Source organism: Magnolia sinica, chromosome 4, assembly GCF_029962835.1.
Source record: "Magnolia sinica isolate HGM2019 chromosome 4, MsV1, whole genome shotgun sequence".
Lineage (NCBI taxonomy): Eukaryota > Viridiplantae > Streptophyta > Magnoliopsida > Magnoliales > Magnoliaceae > Magnolia > Magnolia sinica.
The window spans coordinates 4208855-4232692 of NC_080576.1; the positions used below are offsets into that span (position 1 = coordinate 4208855).

At 39.1% G+C, this 23838-nt stretch overlaps 2 protein-coding genes across 5 annotated transcripts; both read left to right on the top strand.

The window, feature by feature from the left end:
- The first annotated feature begins 7897 nt into the window (after positions 1-7897).
- On the top strand, positions 7898-9540 carry LOC131242204 (heavy metal-associated isoprenylated plant protein 23). Of its 3 annotated transcripts, none has more exons than XM_058240702.1 (3): positions 7898-8061; positions 8755-8981; positions 9081-9540. In XM_058240702.1, the coding sequence occupies exons 1-3, from the start codon at positions 7913-7915 to the stop codon at positions 9377-9379; spliced, it is 675 nt and encodes a 224-aa protein (XP_058096685.1). In that variant the 5' UTR covers positions 7898-7912; the 3' UTR covers positions 9380-9540. The 3 variants fall into 3 exon arrangements, with proteins under 3 accessions (XP_058096685.1, XP_058096686.1, XP_058096687.1); XM_058240703.1 differs by lacking the exon at positions 7898-8061 and adding an exon at positions 8152-8301; XM_058240704.1 differs by lacking the exon at positions 7898-8061 and adding an exon at positions 8231-8355.
- An 8831-nt stretch (positions 9541-18371) lies between these two features.
- On the top strand, positions 18372-23833 carry LOC131242205 (agamous-like MADS-box protein AGL104). 2 transcript variants are annotated; one of them, XM_058240706.1, is made up of 11 exons: positions 18372-18511; positions 19091-19146; positions 19249-19267; positions 19394-19455; positions 20287-20314; positions 20460-20521; positions 20751-20850; positions 21339-21389; positions 21788-21912; positions 22624-22807; positions 23526-23833. In XM_058240706.1, exons 1-11 carry the CDS (start codon positions 18470-18472, stop codon positions 23661-23663), a joined length of 867 nt encoding a protein of 288 aa, XP_058096689.1. In that variant the 5' UTR covers positions 18372-18469; the 3' UTR covers positions 23664-23833. The 2 variants fall into 2 exon arrangements, with proteins under 2 accessions (XP_058096689.1, XP_058096688.1); XM_058240705.1 differs by lacking the exon at positions 18372-18511 and adding an exon at positions 18522-18931 and having other exon boundaries at positions 19093-19146.
- The last annotated feature ends 5 nt before the right edge of the window (positions 23834-23838 follow it).

A 23838-nucleotide genomic window follows, 5' to 3' on the forward strand; every position in this document is an offset into this window, starting at 1 on the left:
GGCCAAACGGGCCCAAGAGTCTACCACTGGAGCAAGAGCAAGGACCCAATTCACATGCAAGGTGTTTTTTTTTTTTTTTTTTTTTAAATTATTTTATTACACGCGCGCACACACACACACCCCTCACACACTCACGCTAGTGGAATTTTACCACTTATGGATACTTGAACCCTTGCCGGGTAATGAAACACCTGGGAGTCTACTACCCGAGCAAGAGTAAGGATCCAATTCACATGCAAGTTAGATGAGTAAAAGATATCATTTCTGGACTTACAAGATGTACACGTGGCATATATTGACTCAATTTAAACCGACTAAACTGTGGAGCCCACTGTCTATAAGTCGCTTGTCAAAGATCAGATAGTTTGAACGATCCTAGCCTCCGATTTGCGGGACACTTGTTTGTAGAAATAGGACCGTTGGATGTTTTTCATTCTTAACCGTTAAGTAAGTGTCCACGTATACAATAGTCAGATAATCAGATAGCCTAAATTTGGTTAATGATACATCTAAACATAAAACATATTTTTGGACAGTTTAAGTTCAATTACTAGTATTTCAGGTATGTAATTTCTCAGTGCCTGCGTATCAAATATCAACCTCTGGCAGAGTATAATACGCTCTCTCTCCCTGTGTGTGCTATATCTCTAATCTCTATGAGTTTATCCTCCCACCAGGAATTATTGGTACTCCGGACTCGAAGCTATAGACGGTATTCTCCGTGTTTTCATTTTGAAAAGTGGGGGCCAATCCAAACCATTGAAATGTTGCTTCTCCCTGTGTATGGAGCATATATCAAAAGTATGCTTGAGAGAACCGTCTTAACCTTATGATTTATGGCTTGCAAATAGATGATAAAGAGAAGAAACACGACAACGCTCCACATTCAGCTTTAAGAAACTCAGAAATTTATGGCTAGGATTGTCCTATGGATAAGATATTTAAGACATGGTCTGTTCATCACTGGAGGCGATAGATAAATGGTCTGGATTACAAAATGATGATTCCCACAGGAGGTTCCCATGGTCAGAAGTTAGGTGGGGCCACTGTAATGTTTGTGAGAAATCCATCGGTCCATTAGTTTCACCGGACGTAAGCCGAAAATGAAACAGATCCAAAATTCAAGTGGAAGTTTTGGATCAGGTAATAATGTTTTGTTTTCGGTTCATCTTAAACTGATTTCTAGGCATGAGCTGCCAAAACAGATGGATGGTTGGATTTCTCACAAACATCACGGTGGGCCTCACCTAGTCAGGAACCTCAACTCTAGTGTTGAAAGTCTTGCTTGGGTGGACGGTAACACTCTCCCAGCCGGATGCAGATTGTGTGGTGATCCCAACATGTAGCTTTGCTGGTTTTGGGACTGATGGGTTTGTTGTATTTTAAATTATTTTAAAATAATTTAGTGTTTCAAAATATCCGTTGAGACGGACCATGGCTGTGGCCATAGGTGCGCATGTGCCCTACGGATGTGTCTTTTCACTGAAAGGTTATATCCTTTCAATTTTTGTTTTGAAAAGTTGTGTGTTTTGAAGTCTAAGGGTCGCACCACTTGAGTTTAAAGCCAATAGTCACAATCCTTTGTGAAAGGGTGTCTTCACAAAGTCTATAAATAAACTTCTGATTCTAAATTTTAAAATGTATTAACAAAATCAGGTTTCCTCTTAAAAATGTGTTCAAGTATTTTCTAGTTTAGGTTAAGACTACAAGTGATTCGAGCCCGTATACAGTGAGTGCACCGTTAAGACCGGGTTACAGTCATTGTATCCTGGAGGTCGATTGTTCTGGAAATCTGTTGCACTTGGGACGCTGTCCAAGGGGAGCAAATTCGATTTCAAGCCGAGTGACTCACGTCACGCCTCGACTTATACAAATTGATAAGTTTTTTAACTTTCTTATTTTAATTTTATATAATTTAATTTGTTTTTTAAAATCCAATTTCTAACAATCTTGAAATCCAATTTTGGTTTGGAAAACTATTTAAGAATTATGGTTGTGCATTTATCTTGTTCGAAAGACATTGAGAAATAGCCCAAAAGTATATACGACTGACTTGATTTGTGAGTCAAGGCCCCTATAACCCCTTATATGTCCAACTCAGTGAATTGGGGCGAACGGGATGTTGCTTCTCCTATAAGTAGCACCTGACATATACATGATGAATATTGACTACAACTCAACAAACCTTCAACAGCTCCTTATGAATGGGCCATGGAGATTACACAAATGTGAATTATCACTTACTACCTATCACTAGCATACAAATCATCAACATAAGAGAAAACATCACCAATTTGGAATTTAGGATAGTAAGATCAAGTCAAGTTTTAGTAAGTGGTCAATCCACCGTGGTGCCTATAGGTTGCACAATTCAGATACACTTGTATGTGATCCATGTATGACATAACTCTTAACTATCTTTCTCATGGTAATAATGATACGCCATGTCAATTTTGAAAAATAGAGGGGCCTGCATAGTACCCACAATTCGAAATCATTTTACATGATATTGGTACAAAGGGCGAAGAGAGTTTTGCCGCTTATTCTTGAGTTTTCTTTTAGAGAGACATTTCACTTTAAAATAAAAAAATAAAAAATTCTATTGAAGAGATTGGACGGTTCTCATTGCTTCCTACAAATTGAAGAGATTTTATTATAATGAAATGAAAAGAGACAGATGGGAAATAATTCTATTGAACTAGTGGGGCATTGGATGGATGGCTAAAATCCATTTAGCAGTTCTCTGAGGATGAGATTTCATTTAGAAATGATCTCATTAGATACTCTTCCCAATCAGGTGGGAGTCCTGAGAGGGCCAATCGATGCCATAAATACATTTGAAGCTTAGACGATGGCAAAAGTGATTGCAAAGAGGAAAACTTTTTCTCTGTCAACCATTCAAAGCCTTAATAATAGGATATGACTGGTTATCTGATGGTTCCAATGGCAATAATAGGGGCCCGTTGTTGTTGTTGTTTGTATGTATAAATCCCGACTTGGATTGCAGATTTGAAACGTTGTGAGAATGGATGATAGTTGTGAATATGGGGGCCGGGATCTAATGGCTTTAAGGCCCTAAGATTTTAAAGAGAAAATAAAAAATTTCCTCATTTCTGTTTTCATCTCCAAGGTTCTGTACGGTTAAGATTATTTTAATGTCTATCCTTTGGTTGTGTCTATTGTTGAACTTTTGTATGCACCAAAATTCTTGATGCTTAATATTTGTTACATACATCAAGTGTGTCCTTTGATGTCATGTTATGTGGTCAAAATATCATGTTTGGATTTCTGGTTACTATATAATAAGAAACGGTTCATGTAAAAAAAAAAGGTTTATCAATCGATGGCTGAAATTATTCTCTACTGCCAACCCTTAAGAGTTCACTAGATGAACCATCTGGATCACTGGGATGATGCTCCATCTTTATAATGTAATACTGTCTTTATCAGGAAATGGTGTTGATTCTTGCCGAGACTATATATTAGGCACAAAGTTTATTAAACTTTTATGCTAAAAATTTCCAAATAAGCAGTCACGATCATCTCTTGGTGGGTAGAAGGAGCTAATCCTTTAAAAGCAATATATCCAGTATTGTTGTTATAAACTGCTACATGAGTAGTGCACATCCTGTTTAATTTAGCATAATTTAAGTTATGTTGATGTTAACATGCAGTTGGGTGATGTTACTCATAACTCAACAATTTTCTTTGTTGATTAATTGAGAAATGCAACACTCTCAAATAGGGAAAGATTCTAAAAGTTCTCATGTTAGTACGGTGCATGTGTGAGAGATCCCGACCATCTACCAAGTAGGGCTATAGATAAACAGGCTCTGTCTAAAAGCCAAACATGAACGCTAATAAGAAAGACATTCTCTTACAAGTATATATGATAAGTGGATTGGCCAAATGGGACAGGGCATTGTCTATAATCAAATGCATATATTGCTTAGATCGGATCCCTCACACATGTGTTGCAAGTCATGTGAAGTAGGCATAACACTTCTCATTGCTGAATAGTTATCTGTCACATGATTTCATGCTTATTTGGAATTATAACTTTAGATCATCTTTATGTCATCTATGGTGCCTACTGCATGCATAGAATCCATGATTCAAAATATCAATCTTAATCATGTCATTTTCATATGGTACATGTAAGAGTGAAAATATTATTAAGTGGGTTTTGCCTTTAATGGCCTAAATGGAGGGGTATTCATATCGGACATAAGACACATGTAGATGATGCATCAATACTAGTCATTGATGGAAGTAGCATCATGTGAAGGCAAAAGGACAAAATGTGAATAATAAAAATAAAAATAAAAATACTCACATTTTCTTCTTGTACGAATAAATCCGCTTGTAATCACATCCATTATCAACATCGTTCTATGGTAGGATCCAATACTTTTTAAGAAAATATTATTTTCATCCGATCATATGTCAATCTAGGATACATGTTAGGTCTAGTCAATTCATATGATTGTTCCTATGAAATCCTCAAATTCAAAATTTGGTTAATAGGTTTATCAGGTAGGCTATAGATATATCTATCTAGGCTAAATCTGAAATTATGGAGTGCACTTGAATACATTTAGATAAACAACTTAACCTATGGAGTACAAATTTAGTCAATAAATATTTGATAAATGGGTTGACATGAAGATTTGTACCAAGAAAGGTATATGATGAATGTTATGGATCAATATGCACATGTGTTACATTGACATCATATAGGTTTTTGAAACAAGATATCTGAAATAAAACTGATTACATGTTTTGATTATCTAATTGGTAGCCATCGAATAAATGGTCAGAAAGAAAATTGTTAGTGTTTTGAATTCAAAAGATAATTGTTGGGTCAATAGGATTTTCAAGCTATATTTTATTTTCATTGGAGGCTGGATTTGGACATTTAAGATTGGTATTCATATGAGACTATAAGTTTATTTGATGAACTATGTTGTTTTACCATCAACAAATGTATCTATTGGCCAAATTTATGCACCTATGGAGCCCATTGTTCAATCCATCGATCAAGATACTTGATAATGAACTTGAACATTTCTCCTCCATATACAGTTGCCAAATATTCATTGATTGTATTGAATTTTAATTACTAATTGATAAATTGGCCAACCTTTCATGTGTTAGAGAACATATGATAACATGATAATGTTGCGATATGATTATATGAAAGTTATAATCTATTTTAGTTGTCATATGTCTATGCATGACAGATTACTCCAGCCTCTTTATATTGAAGATACAATAAAGTCAATTGACTTTACCACCAGTTAGTTGAATGGTGGGCTAGTGAAGTTTCTTAAATTGTAAGAGTACAATCAAGGCTAAGAAAGTTGGTTGTATTCAGAGCCGGTGATACGACAACTATCATAATAAAAGTGCTGTTCAGTATCTACTACTTAATAGAGTTATAATTGTTGACTCTGTGAGGATAGAAATGAGTTCAATATGCTTTGGCTTAAGATATGAATAATCAAAGAGGTTGCAACTGACTGTCAAATACTTAATTGAAGAGCAAAAGGAGGAATCAGCCTTGGTAGAGGCTCATTTATGAGTAGCTAGTTGGTGAGGCAATAGCTTGCCAATACGATAATCCCTATCTGATCTGAAAGGATGATTAGCCACAATGGGACCAAGGCATGACCAAACTCATATAAGAAGAAAGCTTGATGGAGCAATGACGGGTAGAGGTAAAAGGCTTACGGGTCATAAATCATCTGACCAAGTGACTATCTAAAGGATTAGTAAATGATATATCGAAGGGAATGAGGCTGAGCCTAATATATGAGTTACCAGTGTTGGCAACCCAACCTATACGAGTAGAGATCCTATTAGATAGGTTCAATGGGTAAACAACAAGACACGAGGTAGACGATTGTACTGACGTAAATGAGCCCATTCTATGGTGTACAGTGTGAGCAGCAATGCAGAAGGATGAGTTTTTAGAACTCTTAATGAATCCATGGTCATATATTTGGTGGTGTATACAGTTGCTGCATACATTTGATGGAATTCACCTATATGGGTGTAGAGGTGGAGACCACTTCCTATGAGAATTTAGGCGAATTCTCTAGAGCACTTATGAAATCCAGGTAATGGTGCATGGCTAAAACGCACCAAACCGCAGAATCACTTGTAGCGGAAATGTACTTGCGATCTACATCAAAAGGAATCAGGTTCAAGACTATGGTGTCACCTGATTCCTGCAGACCTGTCATGTTTACTCTAATGACGGTTCAAGTCTATGGTGACACCGGCACCATTGTACAACTCTTCCATCTTAACCTGAAATGTTAAAAATTTTGAAACATGTGGGGGATTGTTGTATTTTAAATTATTTTAAAATAATTTAGTATTTCAAAATATCCGTTGGGATGGACCATGGCTGTGGCCATAGGTGCGCATGTGCCCTACGGATGTGTCTTTTCACTGAAAGGTTATATTCTTTCAATTTTTGTTTTGAAAAGTTATGTCTTTTGAAGCCTAAGGGTCGCACCACTTGAGTTTAAAACCAATAGTCACAACCACTTATGAAAGGGTGCTTCACAAAGTCTATAAATAGACTTCTGATTTTAAGTTTTAAAATGTATTAACAAAATCATCTTTCCTCTTAAAAATGTGTTCAAGCATTTTGTAGTTCGGGTTAAGACTACAAGTGATTCGAGCCCGTGTACAGTAAGTGCACCACTATGACCGGGTCATAGTCGTTGTATCCTGGAGGTCGATTGTTCTGGAAACCTGTTGCACTTAGGACGTTGTCCAAGGGGAGCAAATTCGATTTCAAGCCGAGTGACTCACGTCACGTCTCGACTTATACAAATTGATAAGTTTTTTAACTTTCTTATTTTAATTTTATATAATTTAAATAGTTTTCCAAAATCCAATTTCCAACGGGGTGTTTACTGGACCACGTGCCATTGTCCACATGAGCCCAGTCAAGCACGTAATGGATCTAACTTTCAAACGGACATGGATTGTCTGCAGACCGGTCACTAGGGACATCCCTACTGACCCGACTCTATATGCACCACCGTAATGTATGTGTTTTATTATCCACACCATTCATTCATTTTTCTAGAATTTTTTAGGGCAGCAGCCTGAAAATAAGGTAGATTCAAATCTCTAGTGAACCATGCTACAGGATACATGATTACGACACTATTATTTAAAATTTCATAAGCCCTCTCACCATTATGTTTATTTGTCGGAAAACAAAAATATCAGCCATGAGGTTTTCAACGGTAGATGTTCAGCTCCCAATGCTTTGAGTGGGTGGTCCACTTAAACTTTGGATTTTTGGCAAAATGGATAAACGGTGTAGATAAAATTCAAACATCATTGGTAAGTACCGTCGAGTCGGGTCACCCAGTCTCGAAGCAACCCACGACCCGTTCAAACATGCTTTTCTGGCCCATCTTTACCAGCTATACATGCTTTACTGGCCCATCTTTACTAGCTTTACGTGGCATAATCACATCCCATCACTGAGCTACGTGGTAGTATTGGGATTACTACGTGTTTCAAAAGGACAGAGATTGCGTGATGATCGAACACGGTGTGGTCGGTGGTTTTGGACGTGACGGGATTCTGAGATGGCCAGTTACCGGACCTAACAACTCTCACACGTGCTTTGCGTGGTCCACATCTAACAACGGTGGTCCAACCAAATCCTGCCACGTTTACGTGACATTGAGTCACCACGCAACCGCGTCCGTTGCAAAATTCTCTATTGACATTCCCACTACCCACCCAACCAATAGTATCTGGCCTCTCGACAACTCTCGTATCAGACAACCATCAATGGACAAAATTAATCTCTTCCGCCAGGTGGCCAGCCACTACGGTTTCTTCAATCAGTCAGTTGCCACATGGCACCCTGTCAATGGGACGCGTGGCAGCTGCTGATGCCATCAAATCCAGCACACTCCACTTCCTTGATCTTGTACAGGTACCACTCCCCCACCTGCCCTCCTCTCCTCAAAGCCAGTCCTTTTCACATACAACTGTTAAAACATCTTCCTTGAATTACAGGTATCAGACACTCTCATAACATATACGTAACCCAAATCATATTAAAATAACAACCACATAAAAAAATCAATCTTGCATTGATTTTTTCCTTTTGGGTTTTTCCCACCGCCTTTAAATAAATTAATAAAAAAACTGTATAATGCTTTTTGAAAGATCTATATAAGAAGATTTCAATGCAAGAAGAGGCTTGAAGAGAGAGAGAGAGAGAGAGCAGTCTAAGCCTTTTTGGCTTGAAGCAAGGTATATCATTTAAGAAGCTTCCTGGAATTTCTAGGACAATCTACATAAGATTTTGTATAAATTCTCAGCCCATATTAAAGATTTTCCTTAATAAATCCAACTTTGTTATTTGCCATCTTTTACTCCTCTCATCCCTCATTTCCAAGCTCTGCCCTTCTTAGAAGAACTTGAACTTCTCTATCCTTCCAATCCATCACCAAGATCATCCGCCTTTCTCATATTAGTGAACTTGAACATATATCTAAACAAAACCTCTTTTTATGCAATTTTGAGAAGTGGGATCCTTGTCATTAGCTTTCAGTGATAGCTCTTCTAGTATTCAGCTGTTTCTTAGTGTTTATATTATTTGAAGAAAAAGGAAGGAACGCGTTAAATTTTTAAGCTTTATATTGAAGATCTTTGCTTGATATTTTTTTTCTCTGTTTTTCTCTGTTTTTTTTTTTTTGGTTGCAGAGCTAGTCTCATAGCTTTCCTCAATCCCCAAGAAAACAATCTGTCAAAAGAACTAAAGAAGAATAAAGAAATGGGAGTGGGAGGCACTTTGGAATACTTCTCTGGCTTGTTGAGCAATGGCCACAAGAAAAAGAAAAGGAAGCAGCTTCAGACTGTAGAGCTCAAAGTCAGGATGGACTGTGATGGGTGTGAGCTCAAAATAAAAAATGCCCTCTCTTCAATGAAAGGTTTTGATCCTTCTCTCCTCTTTTTTTTGATGGGGTGTTTGGTTTTTGCTGTTTTTCTCAGAAACATGATGTTTTGATCTGTGTTCTTTGTGTTTGCAGGAGTACAATCTGTGGATATAAACAGGAAACAGCAGAAGGTGACTGTAATTGGGTATGTAGAGGCAAGCAAGGTATTGAAGAAGGCCCAATCCACAGGCAAAAAGGCTGAGATATGGCCTTATGTTCCTTACAATGTTGTGGCTAATACCTACACTACACAAGCTTATGACAAGAAAGCACCTCCTGGTTATGTCAGGAATGTTGAGGCCCTTGCTCTTTATAATCCTGGGACTAAACAGGAAGATCAGTACACCACCATGTTCAGTGATGAGAACCCAAATGCATGTTCTATCATGTAGATAGGTTTCTATGGTGGTAAAGAGTCGTGGTTTTTTTTTTGTTTCGCATCCTTTTGCCCCATGTATGTATGTCAAACTTCCATGCACATCAGTGTTTCTAGTTTATGTAATTTTAGTGTACTTCTTCAGATGTTGATGAGAGACTTTGGTTCTTTTCTGTTTTTCTTGGTAGTTTCTTGGTGGGGCTACACTACCTTACATTTTCTTAAATGGTGGTGAATCATGGCATTTAAACATGGTATAGCTGTACATCAATCCAAGATTTTCGCACTTGTAACATATTCCAAACCGTCCAATTTGTTTACAGTTGAAAACAAAACGATCAGCTGTCCATGACCAATGACAGAATCAGATGGTTAATGTAGCCTCCATCATAGCCATCTTCAGTGGCGCCCATGAGAGTTGGGCGGCTTGGATGGATTCACACTCATGTCAGCTGTAACTAGGATTAGTCACCTCCACTCGAGAAACAGTCAAAAACTCAGATGGTAGTTTACCTCTTCTGGGAGGGGTTGTGGTGGATAATGGATATACACTTCTAGAGAAGTCTTGGGGGTACTGTTGTGAAATCGAGAGGGTTTCCATGGGACAGCTAGCTTTGTCTACTTTATTCTATTGTCTTTATGTCTGATACTGCTGTTTCTCTTTATGTGGAGCTATCCATTGCTTGTCTATTGTTCCTAGGTATCAGTACTTTCTTTCATCTCTATGTTAACAAATCTAATCCATCAGAGGTTACATACATGGAGGATCCATTGAAAAAGAGAGGGATGTCTGCTAAATTGAGCTGCCCGCCTATGGTTTCCACAGGGAAAAAAACACCCAACGAAAAAAAAAAAGAAGTCATGGAGGAACACCTTTAAAGCTTTTGCTTTTCTTTGAAACATTAGGAGGGATTTTTCGTAGCAAGGATATATGAAATCCATGGATTTAATCTCGCTTGTTTGTTTTCCTTGGTGATTTGCCTAATCTCTTATGATGTAAATCCATGGATTGGGTCAAATCCAAACACTCTCCAAAACTAAAAGACTTGGTTGAACGACTTTCAGAATTGATAAAAGCTTAACTTTGCAATAAATGCTCTACCAGTGTAATAAATGCTCTCAAAATCTATGGATTATTAACTAATATTATAAAATGGTGGGCTTTTGTTTTTGCCAAATCCAACTCTGCATCCACGAATTTGATATGTTTGTAATTTACCAAATTCATATTCTACTTTCCTAATCCCAAATAGGGCCTCAAATAATTTAGGTGTCAGGTTGTTCTAAGTTTCAGAGTTAAATCTCACAACTGAAATCAAGATTCTGAATTTTTCTATTGAATTGTTGCCAAGTAGCAAAATTCAGATTGATCAAGATTGGAATTCAGCACGAATTTATCCTTCTACACATACCAAAACAATGTGGCCTGAGTACAGATATGGGTATTGGGGGATATTAGTATCTATGGATATGGGTTTTGAGTGTGGCAAGGGAGGGCCAGATTCTCATCCACAAGTCCTTAAAAGGACACTGTCGTTGTGAATGAGCCTGCTAGTTTAGGAATCTATACTCTGGGAAGACGAGGAGAAGAACAATAGAGTGAAAAAGGTTCCTCAAATGACAGAATTATATGATCCTCAACCTGATGCAGCCTTGACTTTGTACCATTGAGGCTTATGGACAAGTGATCTATATAGTCGATTGCTTGGGACACAGCCTTAGTGGGCCCAAAATTTTTTATGAAACCATCCTAACCCTTCAATTGATGGCCTGAAGAAAGAAGTTAAAAGAAAAAGAAATTGTGCACAATCAACAGAGAAAAAGCACAATATTGGATAGGATCTTCCAATCAGGAAGATTTCCCCCCCACAGCATATCCAAGTTTGGGGCCTATCATGAGGATCACTGGGCCATGGGCCTCACTTATACAAACTCAAGATTCAAGGATACTACGTAGATCCTCAGGGCAAGGATCATATACTACCTCTCTACAAGGACCCTTATCCATGCCTGAATAAGAAAAGGGGAGAATAAGAAATTGCAAAACAAGCTCCTAGAAAGATCTCGTCCATATCCAAGTATTCAAGAATCCGATTGGGTTAACCGTTTTTTGGATTTTGAGTAGCATAGCTAGCAACATATCCATACACCCAAATCCTACTAAAATGGTAAGCATTCTGCAAGGATGAAAAACCAACAGTTCCTCAGAAGCAAGAATTCCTACAAAATATAAGAGACAATAAATGAAATGGGCTACTATGAGAATTCTCAACAGGGGAAAAACAGGAAGTGCAATCTCCATGGATGACCACACCTGCAAGAAATCTATTTCCTTGTGTTCAGAGCATCACCTTCAGTCGATAGCAATCCATAGATTGCGCAGGCATGTTGATCTAAACAACCAATGCTCTTCACTGTATAGGATATGCAGCTTCAGCCAAATTTCAAAGAATGATATTTGGAACAGTCATCCATGTTTCCTGACCATTCATTTATGTCAAAACAGATTAATCTAAACATGATAGGAACAAAAAACATAAGGCTCTGCATTAAAATGAAAGAAAAGTGTAGAGAAGGTTCCCCCTACGCCTCTTATTTATTGAGAAGAATGAAGTCCTAATTGAAGTGGGCCCAATAAGGAATACAAAGTCGCCCAAGCTGAAAATACAAACCCCATACTCTAGAGCATGTCATGTCATTAATGATTTTTTAGAGGATAACAAATAATTGAGGATTCAAATAACATTCCTTTACAGCTGTGAATTGGCTAGAATGAAACAAATTGATACAAATGGAACTATTGGTCGACCGAGAGCAACCGATATTATGAGTCGGTTTTTGTTCTGCTTTGTATTCCCGACATTCCCAATCAGTCGGCAACACTCCTGACCTCCAGGCATGTTGATCTAAACAACCAATGCTCTTCACTGTATAGGATATGCAGCTTCAGCCAAATTTCAAAGAATGATATTTGGAACAGTCATCCATGTTTCCTGACCATTCATTTATGTCAAAACAGATTAATCTAAACATGATAGGAACAAAAAACATAAGGCTCTGCATTAAAATGAAAGAAAAGTGTAGAGAAGGTTCCCCCTACGCCTCTTATTTATTGAGAAGAATGAAGTCCTAATTGAAGTGGGCCCAATAAGGAATACAAAGTCGCCCAAGCTGAAAATACAAACCCCATACTCTAGAGCATGTCATGTCATTAATGATTTTTTAGAGGATAACAAATAATTGAGGATTCAAATAACATTCCTTTACAGCTGTGAATTGGCTAGAATGAAACAAATTGATACAAATGGAACTATTGGTCGACCGAGAGCAACCGATATTATGAGTCGGTTTTTGTTCTGCTTTGTATTCCCGACATTCCCAATCAGTCGGCAACACTCCTGACCTCCAGGCATGTTGATCTAAACAACCAATGCTCTTCACTGTATAGGATATGCAGCTTCAGCCAAATTTCAAAGAATGATATTTGGAACAGTCATCCATGTTTCCTGACCATTCATTTATGTCAAAACAGATTAATCTAAACATGATAGGAACAAAAAACATAAGGCTCTGCATTAAAATGAAAGAAAAGTGTAGAGAAGGTTCCCCCTACGCCTCTTATTTATTGAGAAGAATGAAGTCCTAATTGAAGTGGGCCCAATAAGGAATACAAAGTCGCCCAAGCTGAAAATACAAACCCCATACTCTAGAGCATGTCATGTCATTAATGATTTTTTAGAGGATAACAAATAATTGAGGATTCAAATAACATTCCTTTACAGCTGTGAATTGGCTAGAATGAAACAAATTGATACAAATGGAACTATTGGTCGACCGAGAGCAACCGATATTATGAGTCGGTTTTTGTTCTGCTTTGTATTCCCGACATTCCCAATCAGTCGGCAACACTCCTGACCTCCAGCATCCACACTATTTTGGGTTGGATGGATCAAATGTTTTTGAATATAGAAAATGCATTAGAACCCATGACTTCTGGTAATTGGGGCCCATGTGTTAGTTTCTAGTTCCCAAGGATGGCACCACTCGCTAGTGCCAAGAAGCAAGATATGTTTCGGAGGAAAATGGGAACCTGCTTAATGGGTGTTGTGCTTTTTCAATCCACCACAAATGCAAAATGCTGCCAGCTGCTATTTGGCAGTGCATCCAAATGCTACCTCAATGAAAGTGGAGGTCTTGGCGAACATCAAATATCATCACTAGGACAATGAAATCCCATGAGAAAGACACTCATTAATTGCTACACAAGCACCGTGGGATTGAAATTCACGTAATTAAGAGTGTGATTGGCCTAGACACACTTAAAAAAAACTCAACAAGTCATCAGGAGAATCATTTGAACTAAATCTACTTCGGGCGCGTTTGCAAAATATCTTGAAATTCCATGACATTTGGTCCCACCGAAAACACCCTTAAGTAGAAGTCTATTTCAAGCCATATAGTAGATTTAGGGACTGTTTGGATGTATACCAAAATGCAGTGAATATGCATTTGCTCATTCTAGGGCCACTTGGTGCATCCCTTAGAACGCAGATGGAAATAGGTGCTATATGTCCCCTGTTTACATGATGATGTAGTACTCCATTCTCATCGCATTGGCATTCCAAGGCATCAAAACTATCGTCGAGGCTGCTAAAAGGCCAAGACCCACGTTGAGAAATCTCCTCTTTGTAGAAGAATTCCATTCCAACTGGGATTTGGATTCTGGAGAAGAAGAAGAAGGTTGGCATGAAACAGAAGGGTTTTGATTTGAATTGAGAAGGAAAGATAGAGGTTTGGATGGAATGGGAAGCATTGCAAAGGCCAATATCTTTTTTTTTTTTTTTTTCAAAATATAAATTTATTCCCTCCTGTCTGGAGTTGGTGGGTTGCCGAGATTTTGTTATGAGTTACCGGTAATCATTTCTCCCTCTAATACATCATTTCTGTTAGCCTAAACTCATTATGTATTTGAGATTGACAACTCTAATAAATAATTGCTATAATCTAAAATTAAATGAATTCATTTTTAGGCTTCTGCCAAACAGGGTTATTGCAATGAACCCGGCCAAGGGTTGGACCTAGCCTGGCTCTAGTTCCCCTCGGCTTTGGACCTGGCCCAGCCCTAGTGTTAATTGGGCAGAGAAGGCCCAAGACCTATACAAGTGGGATGGTCCAGAATTAGCAGTTAGCACTATAAGAAAAGGTGTTAAATGATCAAAGGTTTGAAATTGCTATTAAAAAAAAAATAGCATTTGTTTCACATCTATAACAACTTAAATCATTGAAACATAATACTAAATCTAACAAGTGTCTTTAAATTACACATCTGCAATTAAATGAAAATTACTTATGAGTGTATTTAGATCAACCACTCTTTAAACCGCCAGCTCCTGACTAGGCCATTCATGATTGACCAAATCCTTCGTAGCTCAGGCACCAAGCCTCAATTACAAGACAAGGACTGGTGGCCTTTGGGCTAAGTATAAGAAAAATGTCCCAAGCGCAAGTTGTAGATGATCATGATCATTTTTGGCTTCCAATGTGAAACATGAGACAGCCCACCAATGAGTAGATGGATCTCATGAAAGTTCCACCCATGTGGTGTTAGGTCAGGGAAGTGACTGTGAAAGATACTGGTAGGATGGCTCCTTCCCTTTCTATGAAGGAAAAAAAACTTTGAAACGCTGGTAGAGCATGATTGATGATACCAGGCACTTAGAAGTAGCAAATACAGGCATGCAAGTTGTCAAATTAAGTCGTCCAAGTAATGTTGTCCTGTGTATGTATATCAAGAATGAAACAATTGAAATCAAGCTGTTAATCATGCTCTAATGTTCTTAAAATACTCCTGACTTCTTTTAAAATGTCTTTTCTTTTATCAGGTACCATAAAAAACTAATTAAGGGGGGGCGTCATTACTTCTTGTATTATATTGATATTCCAATACTCTCAAAGCAGGGAGAGTTAGAATGCTGATAGTTGCATTGGGTCATTGAGACAGTCCAACCAAGTTTAGAATCATCTCAAGAGTTGCCATGGGAAAATCACAATCCATTCATGATTTGGCCTTATAAAGTGATCCATATATGATGGGCCGTGATAAATACATAGAGCAAATTAGATTGAGCTTATTTTTGGGTAAACTGTGATTATTGTCAATATTTAATACTATTGATCGGATGGTTAAGATTAGTGTGACTTTTGCAGGGTAGTCCATGCAATGGCCCTTCAACCTGGTGAACGGTTGAGATTAATGGATTACGCTGTCTAAATGAACGGTAGTACAGCTAGGAACCCATGACTAATGGGGCTCTTGGAGCACGGGTACATTTCTCCTCCATAATGAATAATGATATGCACTAGCCTGATTAATGTAGGCGGGGAGGTGGGTAAATTTCATTAGATCCAACCCTTCATCAAGTCCATTGATGAACCCAAAAATCATGACGATCCAAAATCTAGGTAGGCCACACCACAGGTGATGGTGTAGAACGTCCACTACTGATTTATCCAATCCTCTCATCTAACTTGGCTCACTAGGATGAAAGCATTCGTAAAAATTCATGCAGGGTGTTTGATGAAATGCCTACGTAACACTCTTATTAATTTGCATTGGAAGTGTAAGAGATTAAAGATGCAATTTATACGTTTGCTAAAATGGCGCTCAGGATAATACTCAACTTGAGCTGACCTCAGCTGTAGACCAAACCAAGCCAAGCCGGCAAATCAAGCTTGAAGACTGGGCCAGCCGAATTCGAGCAGAGGTTGGCCACCGGCCAAGCTGTGCCAAACTCAACTCATGTACAACTCTAGAGGTGAGTAAGTTTCATTAGATCCAACCATTCATCAAGTCCGCTAATGACCCCAAAATTACGAAGATACAAAATCTAAGTAGGCCACATTATAAGAGATGGTATGGAACGTCCATTGATTTGTGTAGGGCCCACAGTACTGTCTATATTTTATCCAATCCTTTCATCTAACTTGGTTCATCAGGATGAAAGCATTCCCAAAAACCATGCTACTCCAAAACTCAGATGGGTCATAATATGCGACTCGTTTAGGTAGAATTCCCTACGGTTGGCCCAACTTGATGCTGAATCAGCCTGATTTTTGGGATCAAGGGAAAACAAGGGGTGTTTTACCCGATGGACGGAGTGGATTTCATGAAGCTTTCACAGAAACGTTAAGCACACTCCTGGAGGAGTTTACCAAAAAGAAGAAGCTCCACTTGCCTCTTGGACCAGCGGTCACAAGACTCACTACTTAGAACTCAATGAGAGACGTTGAGAAGGGGGCCACCCACTATAGAAACTTCCAGATGGAATGGGGTCCGCATGTAGCTTATATTTCATCCAACCAAACCATCATGTGCACCTTCCTAGGATACACCGAATCTTAAGAGGTTGCAATACTCAGGTGGGAATTCAACAAGTTAATTTATAGTTATGAGACCTGACTGTACATTGCTCCTTGTGTGCTACTTGAGTTTTGACAGGGATGGTTCTCTGGATGGACGGTGCACGTGAGGAGGGGTACCAGATGCACGGTTTGGATTCCACATGAATATCATGGGTGGGCCCCCACACAGCCCGTACCTATGATAATCACCATATATGCAAACGCTTCACAAATTCACAATCACTCCCCGGATGCATTCGGATGGAGCATAGCCCAATATCAAAACGATTGAAGCTATCCTAGCCATTGAATTTATCAGAACTGAACAAACGGCTGAAAGTAAAGTGATCAGTGTTATAAATCCAAGGAACGAATGGCCCAGATAGGATCATTCGATTAGTGTGATTTTCATTCTCGATCCATACTCAATGCGGCTAGAATTATGTGGTCTGGATCTGAGTCCATTTATGCCATGTGTACGGCTGATGACTCACCACCATTTTTTCAAATAACGTGGTGACCTGTCATCAGAATCTATAGCTGATCCCTCAAAACCCCAAAATTGCCACCGCGGTATGCACCTCCCCACACGCAGCACACGTACCAACGAGGCTGGCCCACCAATCAAATGGACCATCGCAATAAACGAAGAATCGACGGTTCGTAAAAGCTTACCGACGCCGTGTACAACGTACCTAATTTTTGCGTGATTCGAAACGTCTACAATACTACAATACTGCTTTACGCAGCGCAAAAAAAACCCAACTCTGTGGGGCAGACCACATTGTACATGTAAAATCCACTCCGTCCATCATATTCTATCCTCGATAGTAGATGCCAGCATAAAAAATAAACCAGAACCACAACTCAAATAGGCCACACCACAGGGAACAATGGGAAGGATTTCCAACCATAGGTTGTCTGTGGGCCGTCATGGTGTGTATCTTTCATCGAAATTGTTAATTAGGTGTAACTCACCACAATGAGAAAAATATTTTAAAATAGCCTGATTCAAAACTTTGTTGGGCCAACTTAGAGGTTTTAGGGGCAATTTTACACTATTTCCATTGATGTGTCCCACCTCAGTTTTCGATCAGACTGATCTCTTGTATTTACGGTGTAAACAATGCTTCTAACCTGATGGGCGGATTGAATTTTACAAAAAAGAAATATTTTAATACTCTGGCACAGTGTAATGGATGATAAGCAGGGAGTTAAATATTATTAATTGTCATACAAATAATTCAAATTAAACCGTCCAAAATATGGGCACTAGTTTAGATGTGTCATGAACGAATGTTAATTTGATTGTGGAAATATTAGATTACTAGATTTTTATGGACGGTGCAGTTGAAAATGATCCAATTTTCTTATTTCGAAAAACAAGGGTCCACTAATTGAAGGTTAGGATTTTTCTAACAACGTCATTTTCATACTGTGATGACAATTGGTTCCACAATTTAATCGGTTTAGTTTGGGTTAACAAACACCACGTGTACCCTTTCTCAGTGCCTGCGTATCAAGCGTCATACGCGGACGGATTATCAAATAACTCCCGCTTTACACATACAACATGGTTGGCACCTGTCGGGCGTTTCGGGTTTTGTGGACAATTCGGGTCCGTTCATCTCAACGATGGGGACCACATGATGAACAACATCTCGGATGTGCAAGAAACATGCGAGGTGGGCACGTGTAAAGTTGCATGCGCACATGTGGGGCCCTCCTTCCATGGAAGACCAAACAAAGGGAATCGTAAGAAGCGAGCCACCAGCAGGGAGTGAAAATCGGGCCTTCGCCATTTCCGAACCGAAATTCCTTGGCTCGAGGAATTACAGGCATTAAAGAGAGAAAGAGAGACCCTTTCCTTTCTCTCTCCTAATTCATCGCGCCGTTTGTCTCTTCCCTCATCACCCTCTTCTCCAAACCCCTCGTTTTTAGCCCTCTCTCTCTCTCTGTTGGAAATAAGAAGAAAAGAAGATATGGGTAGGGTGAAACTGGAGATAAAGAGAATAGAAAACAACACAAATAGACAGGTTACGTTCTCAAAGAGAAGGAATGGACTCATTAAAAAGGCATATGAGCTCTCTATCTTATGTGATATCGATATTGCTCTTATCATGTTCTCTCCCTCTGGTCGTCTCAGCCACTTCTCCGGCAAGAGAAGGTTCCTTTCTTTTGAATTTTTACTTAATTATAGAAACCAATTAAGAAAATGAAAACAAAGAAACCCCTATTTTATTTTTAATTCATTTCTCATTTGGTTTTTTTTTTTTGATATATGGGTGTTTGTTTTTGAATTGGATTTATTTATTTATTTATTTGTAGGATTGAAGAGGTGCTTACTCGTTACATAAATCTTCCAGATCATGATAGAGGAGGGTATGTATTGATTTTGATTTTGATTTTTTGATATATGGTGTGTGGACTGGATTGGATTGGACAAATGGATTCATGTAAAAAAAATTTTCATGGTTTGTGTAGGGCTGTTCAAAATAGAGAGGTAAACAGGAGCTGATACTCTACATGCTTGATGAATTAGGGTTTGGGAAATGAAAGAAAATAGAAGAAAATCTCATATTATTTTTAATTATATATTTTTGCATGCAAACACCGCGTGTACATGCAGTATTTGATCCGGACCTTAAAGAAACTGAAGTGCGAAAGCGACATGGCCGCTCAACTAGCAAAGTTTGTTTTTTCTCTCTCTCTCTCTCAATTCCTTTTCATATTTATATTTTCTATACCTTTCTCTTTATACAAAGTTTATATGGAACCGACCTCGATGGTTCCACGTCATTGAATCCGTCAATCACGTGCTTCCATAGCGTTTTCGTTGGCGCCCGTAAAGGAACAGTTGGGATGGAATGTCCACCGTTTCGACATTATGTGAGGGCCCACCGTGTTTTATATATTCCATACTATCCCTTCCGAACATATCCTCACAAGTGTGAATGGCCCGACGTGAATTCAGAGGTTTGAGATATAACTTTGCATGGTGTGGCTCACATGAGTCTTGTAACGGCCAATTTTGGTTCCAAACAAGATGGATTCGGACTGTTTAGTGTAGCACGCAGCATTTCTTTGACACCTTGTGCTGCTGAAAAAGTTCTATGAGCCCACCATGATCTATATGTTTTATTCACAAAATCCATCCATTTTGCATCTCATTTTAAGTTGTGTTTTCAAAAAATAATGAAGATCTAAATCTCAGCACAAGATATAATAGTGATTGAACTCTCACTATTCAAACTTTCCAAAGGCCATTATAATATTTATTTTTCATTCATTGATTAGGTCACACAGCTGGATGAAGTAAAACACACATATCAATGTAATTCAAAACTTTTACAGCCCCCAAGTCTTTGATAGTGGGCGTCACCATTGTTTCTTATAGTGTGGTTCAGTTGAGATTCGATTGTGCCTAGTTTTTTATATCAGCTTATTATTTGCTTATTTTAGTTTATATGGCTAAAGAGACTTTTTTTAAAAATAATAATTATTTAATCTGTTTTGTACCAGTCCGGGAGCCGTTAGCTCTAACGTGGAGGTAAGAAATCTCTTAGCCTACTGTTAATATCATTTTATCAAAATCAGCCTACTGTTAATATCATTTTATCAAAATCAGCACCATCCAACTTCAATCTTTAATTATCTGGGTTTATTTATTTATTTATTTTGTTAATTTAAATCAGGAGCTCCAACAAGAAATCAGTAGGTTTCAACACCAGATACAGATGGCCGAGGAAAGGCTAAGGTCGGCATCTTTCTTTCTTTTTTACGAAAATAAAAATAAAATCAATTGTATTCTAGTGAGAAATGTTCGGGTGCCCGTTGAGAGCATGGGACACGTGGACAGTACGGTAGACCAATCTGGACTGTCTGTTAAGTCGAACCAATCTTCATGGATCACCGTGTACAAGTAGCATCAACCACAGCCGCAAGATGGTATGCTTACGGAAATTTTCTATATCTTGCTTTGTTAGGATTTTTGAACCAGACCCTCTGAAGATCACATCCATAGGTGAGTTCGAGTCGTGCGAAAAATTCCTTTTGGACGCTTTGACGCGTATCACACAAAGAAAGGTCAGTCCATTACAGTGGCATGGCATCGTTCAAGGGTTTATATTAGGGATTTTGATTAAAGTAGCATTGTGTTATTGTCAAACGTCCATGAAATCAATTTTAGTTTTTAACTGTCCATTAGATGACTACCAGTAAGTTTATTACAATATCCGGGTCCTTACTTTTACTGCGGTGGTAGACTCTTAGGAGTTTCAACACCTGGTTGAGGGTTGGAGTACCTATCAGGTGGTGAAATCCCACCATGGCGTGAGTGTGTGGTGATGTGTGCGTGTGTACAAAAAAAAAAAGTTTATTACAATATCCCGTCAGTTCAAAATTTTTGTACCAAGCCCCCATCCGCAGCATCCACAGATTATTCTACTTGTGGGACGTGAGCAGGAACATGAATCCTACCCTGCTAGAGTATCTTATAGTTCTCTCTTTTAAGTTGATTAAAATGTAGAAATTGGCAATCTTTTCATATATGTTTGTTTGTTTTTTTTTGGCAGAAATATTTATTGAGCAACCATCTATCATCCTATGATCCCTCGAGTATACAGGTAAAACTGAAGGAAAGAAAAAAAAGGAAAAAAAGAAAGAAAAGAGAACACGTGGAGTATCGAGCTGTGTGGGGCCCACCATGATGTGTGAGTGCTATCCATAGGTAGGCCACTCTGTGGTGAGTCCTACTTGAGTTTCGGATTGGGATGATTCTAATGTATGTTGAGGAGGCCCCTCACCATATTCATGGTTTGGATCTACGTGCACATCACTGATGGGCCCCACACGACTGGAATGCATGGGAATTATCATACGTTGGAAGGTGTGGGGTCATCCACTCCAGGGAAATTAAGCTTCGTTTCTATAAAGATAGAAATGGGATAGGTGTTGGATTTATGGCATATATTAATTAAAGATGCTTAATTAATTAAAAAATAATTATGATAATGAAATGCAGATGTATTTGGATTCACAAGAAGGAATGCCAAACTCATTTGAAAGCGAGGTCGTAAATTGGCTGCCCGACAATGCCCACAACCCCGGCCACTCGTTCGTTGGATCTGACCCTTTGATTCCCCTCAGGTCTATACTCTCTCTATTATTAGGTTGATCAAACGATCCTAACCATCCAATTAAAATTGATGGTTCCAAATAATTGATCTGGGGTTTAAATTGGAAGTACGAAAGATGGATGGTCAAAATTTCATTCGTGTGGGTTTTGTGTCATGGCCCACCGAAGCAAGCACATGATTTGGACAATGCCTGTGTACGGCCATGAATCTTATCTTACCCATTCGATAACATCGTGATCTAGCACAATGGACAGTGGGACATGGAATGTTCAATTAATTAATCCAGACTTTTCATTATGTCCAGTTATCAGATCATCCTCACCGTTCAAATCTTAACCTTCTTTTTGCAGCCATCCATCTTCCATGCAACGGATGGGATGGTTAGGATCATCGGATCAGAATCATTGATTAGAATCAACCCATGATAGTCCCACCCTAATGGATGTTTCAAAATCCGATTGGGCCTCTTGACCGTCCATTTTGTACCCTATTGATTGGACTGTCCTCTTGGTTTGATTTTTCTATTGTGGCCCATGAAGTATGGTGATGAACGAATGCACCATTCAGATTGATTGATTGGTTACGAAATTTCCTGGCCTGGCCCTATCATCTATGCAACCACAAGATCAACGGTTTCAAACATTGGAAACGATTGCACGATGAAGGTACCAGCTGTCTGCAATAGTAAAATTTCTTCATTGATTTGATCACATTTTTTTAGGGACCACTCTATGTCGATCTATGACCCACTCTCCCACGGGCCGAGCCTACACGTTGATCCTCGCACGGGAGAGTGCCACGTCAGCAACGAGAACGACGGAAACCTAAGAGGCTGGCAGCAGGCGTACACTTCGTCGGAGCTCCTCTCTTCACTAATTCCATCGCCTTCCTTCCCTCTAATCCAGGTTTGCAACCTTCTGATTTGACCCAGTCCAATGGTGTGTGCCTGATCTGGGCCGTTCATCCGTTGAGCTTGATGTGGGTATGTCACCCCATTTGATTTGGCCCAATCCAATGACGTGAGCTTGACATGGGCCGTTCATCTGTTAGCACCTCCAAATCATGCTGACATGGTAGTGGATGTGTGGCACAAATCATTCTCATTGATTTGTATGGGCCAATCAATGATGATGTGTCATAGAACATCCCCAAACGTTTAAATGGCCTTGGGATGACCTTATCACCGATCTGAACCATCCATTCGTTCATGCTACTAGAGCAAGCCATGGTACCAGAATCACGTTGATCAGATGATGATACTAACCCTACGATGGGTCTAATTTATTAAAACCGTCCGTTGATTTCTATCCATAAATCGCATGAGCATTACTTTAGAATCGTAAGAAATTCAAGATGGTATCAATCTACTAAGATATTTCAAGGTGATGATTGTTTGTCTGGCCAATCTTAACTGTCCATTCCTTTGATTGGACGCTTAGGATCACCCAACTGACGTCACTTTTACAGCATGGCTTGCTCCTAATTCTATAAATGAATGAACGGTTCCGATCTACGATAGATCACCTCGTTTGGCATTTAAAAGGTCTGGTATGGTGCTAAGGTAGCAAGGAAAGTAGCGACGTGGCCAAGGTATCGACTAATCACAGCCTTATATCGTTCCAGCATGGAATGGCGGGCCCGGACATGCCCCCCATAATGTCACGTGAGCAGGTGGAGACCCCATCCAGCTGCTCCCACGTGCCTGCTACGGACGAAGGTGCCACCTACGAGAGCCACGTGGCAGAGCTGAACGTCGATTGATGCGAGACGTGTTGGACTATTTTCTTTGGTACGTCACGTCGGAACAAAACAGGTATGTTCAATAGTGTATACATGGCGCTGCTAGTTTGCGCCGGGTGCGGACGGGCCTCTAGCTTCTTCACCTAGTAGAATTCAAACAGAAGAAACGGGATTTGTTCTACAATGCGCCGATGTG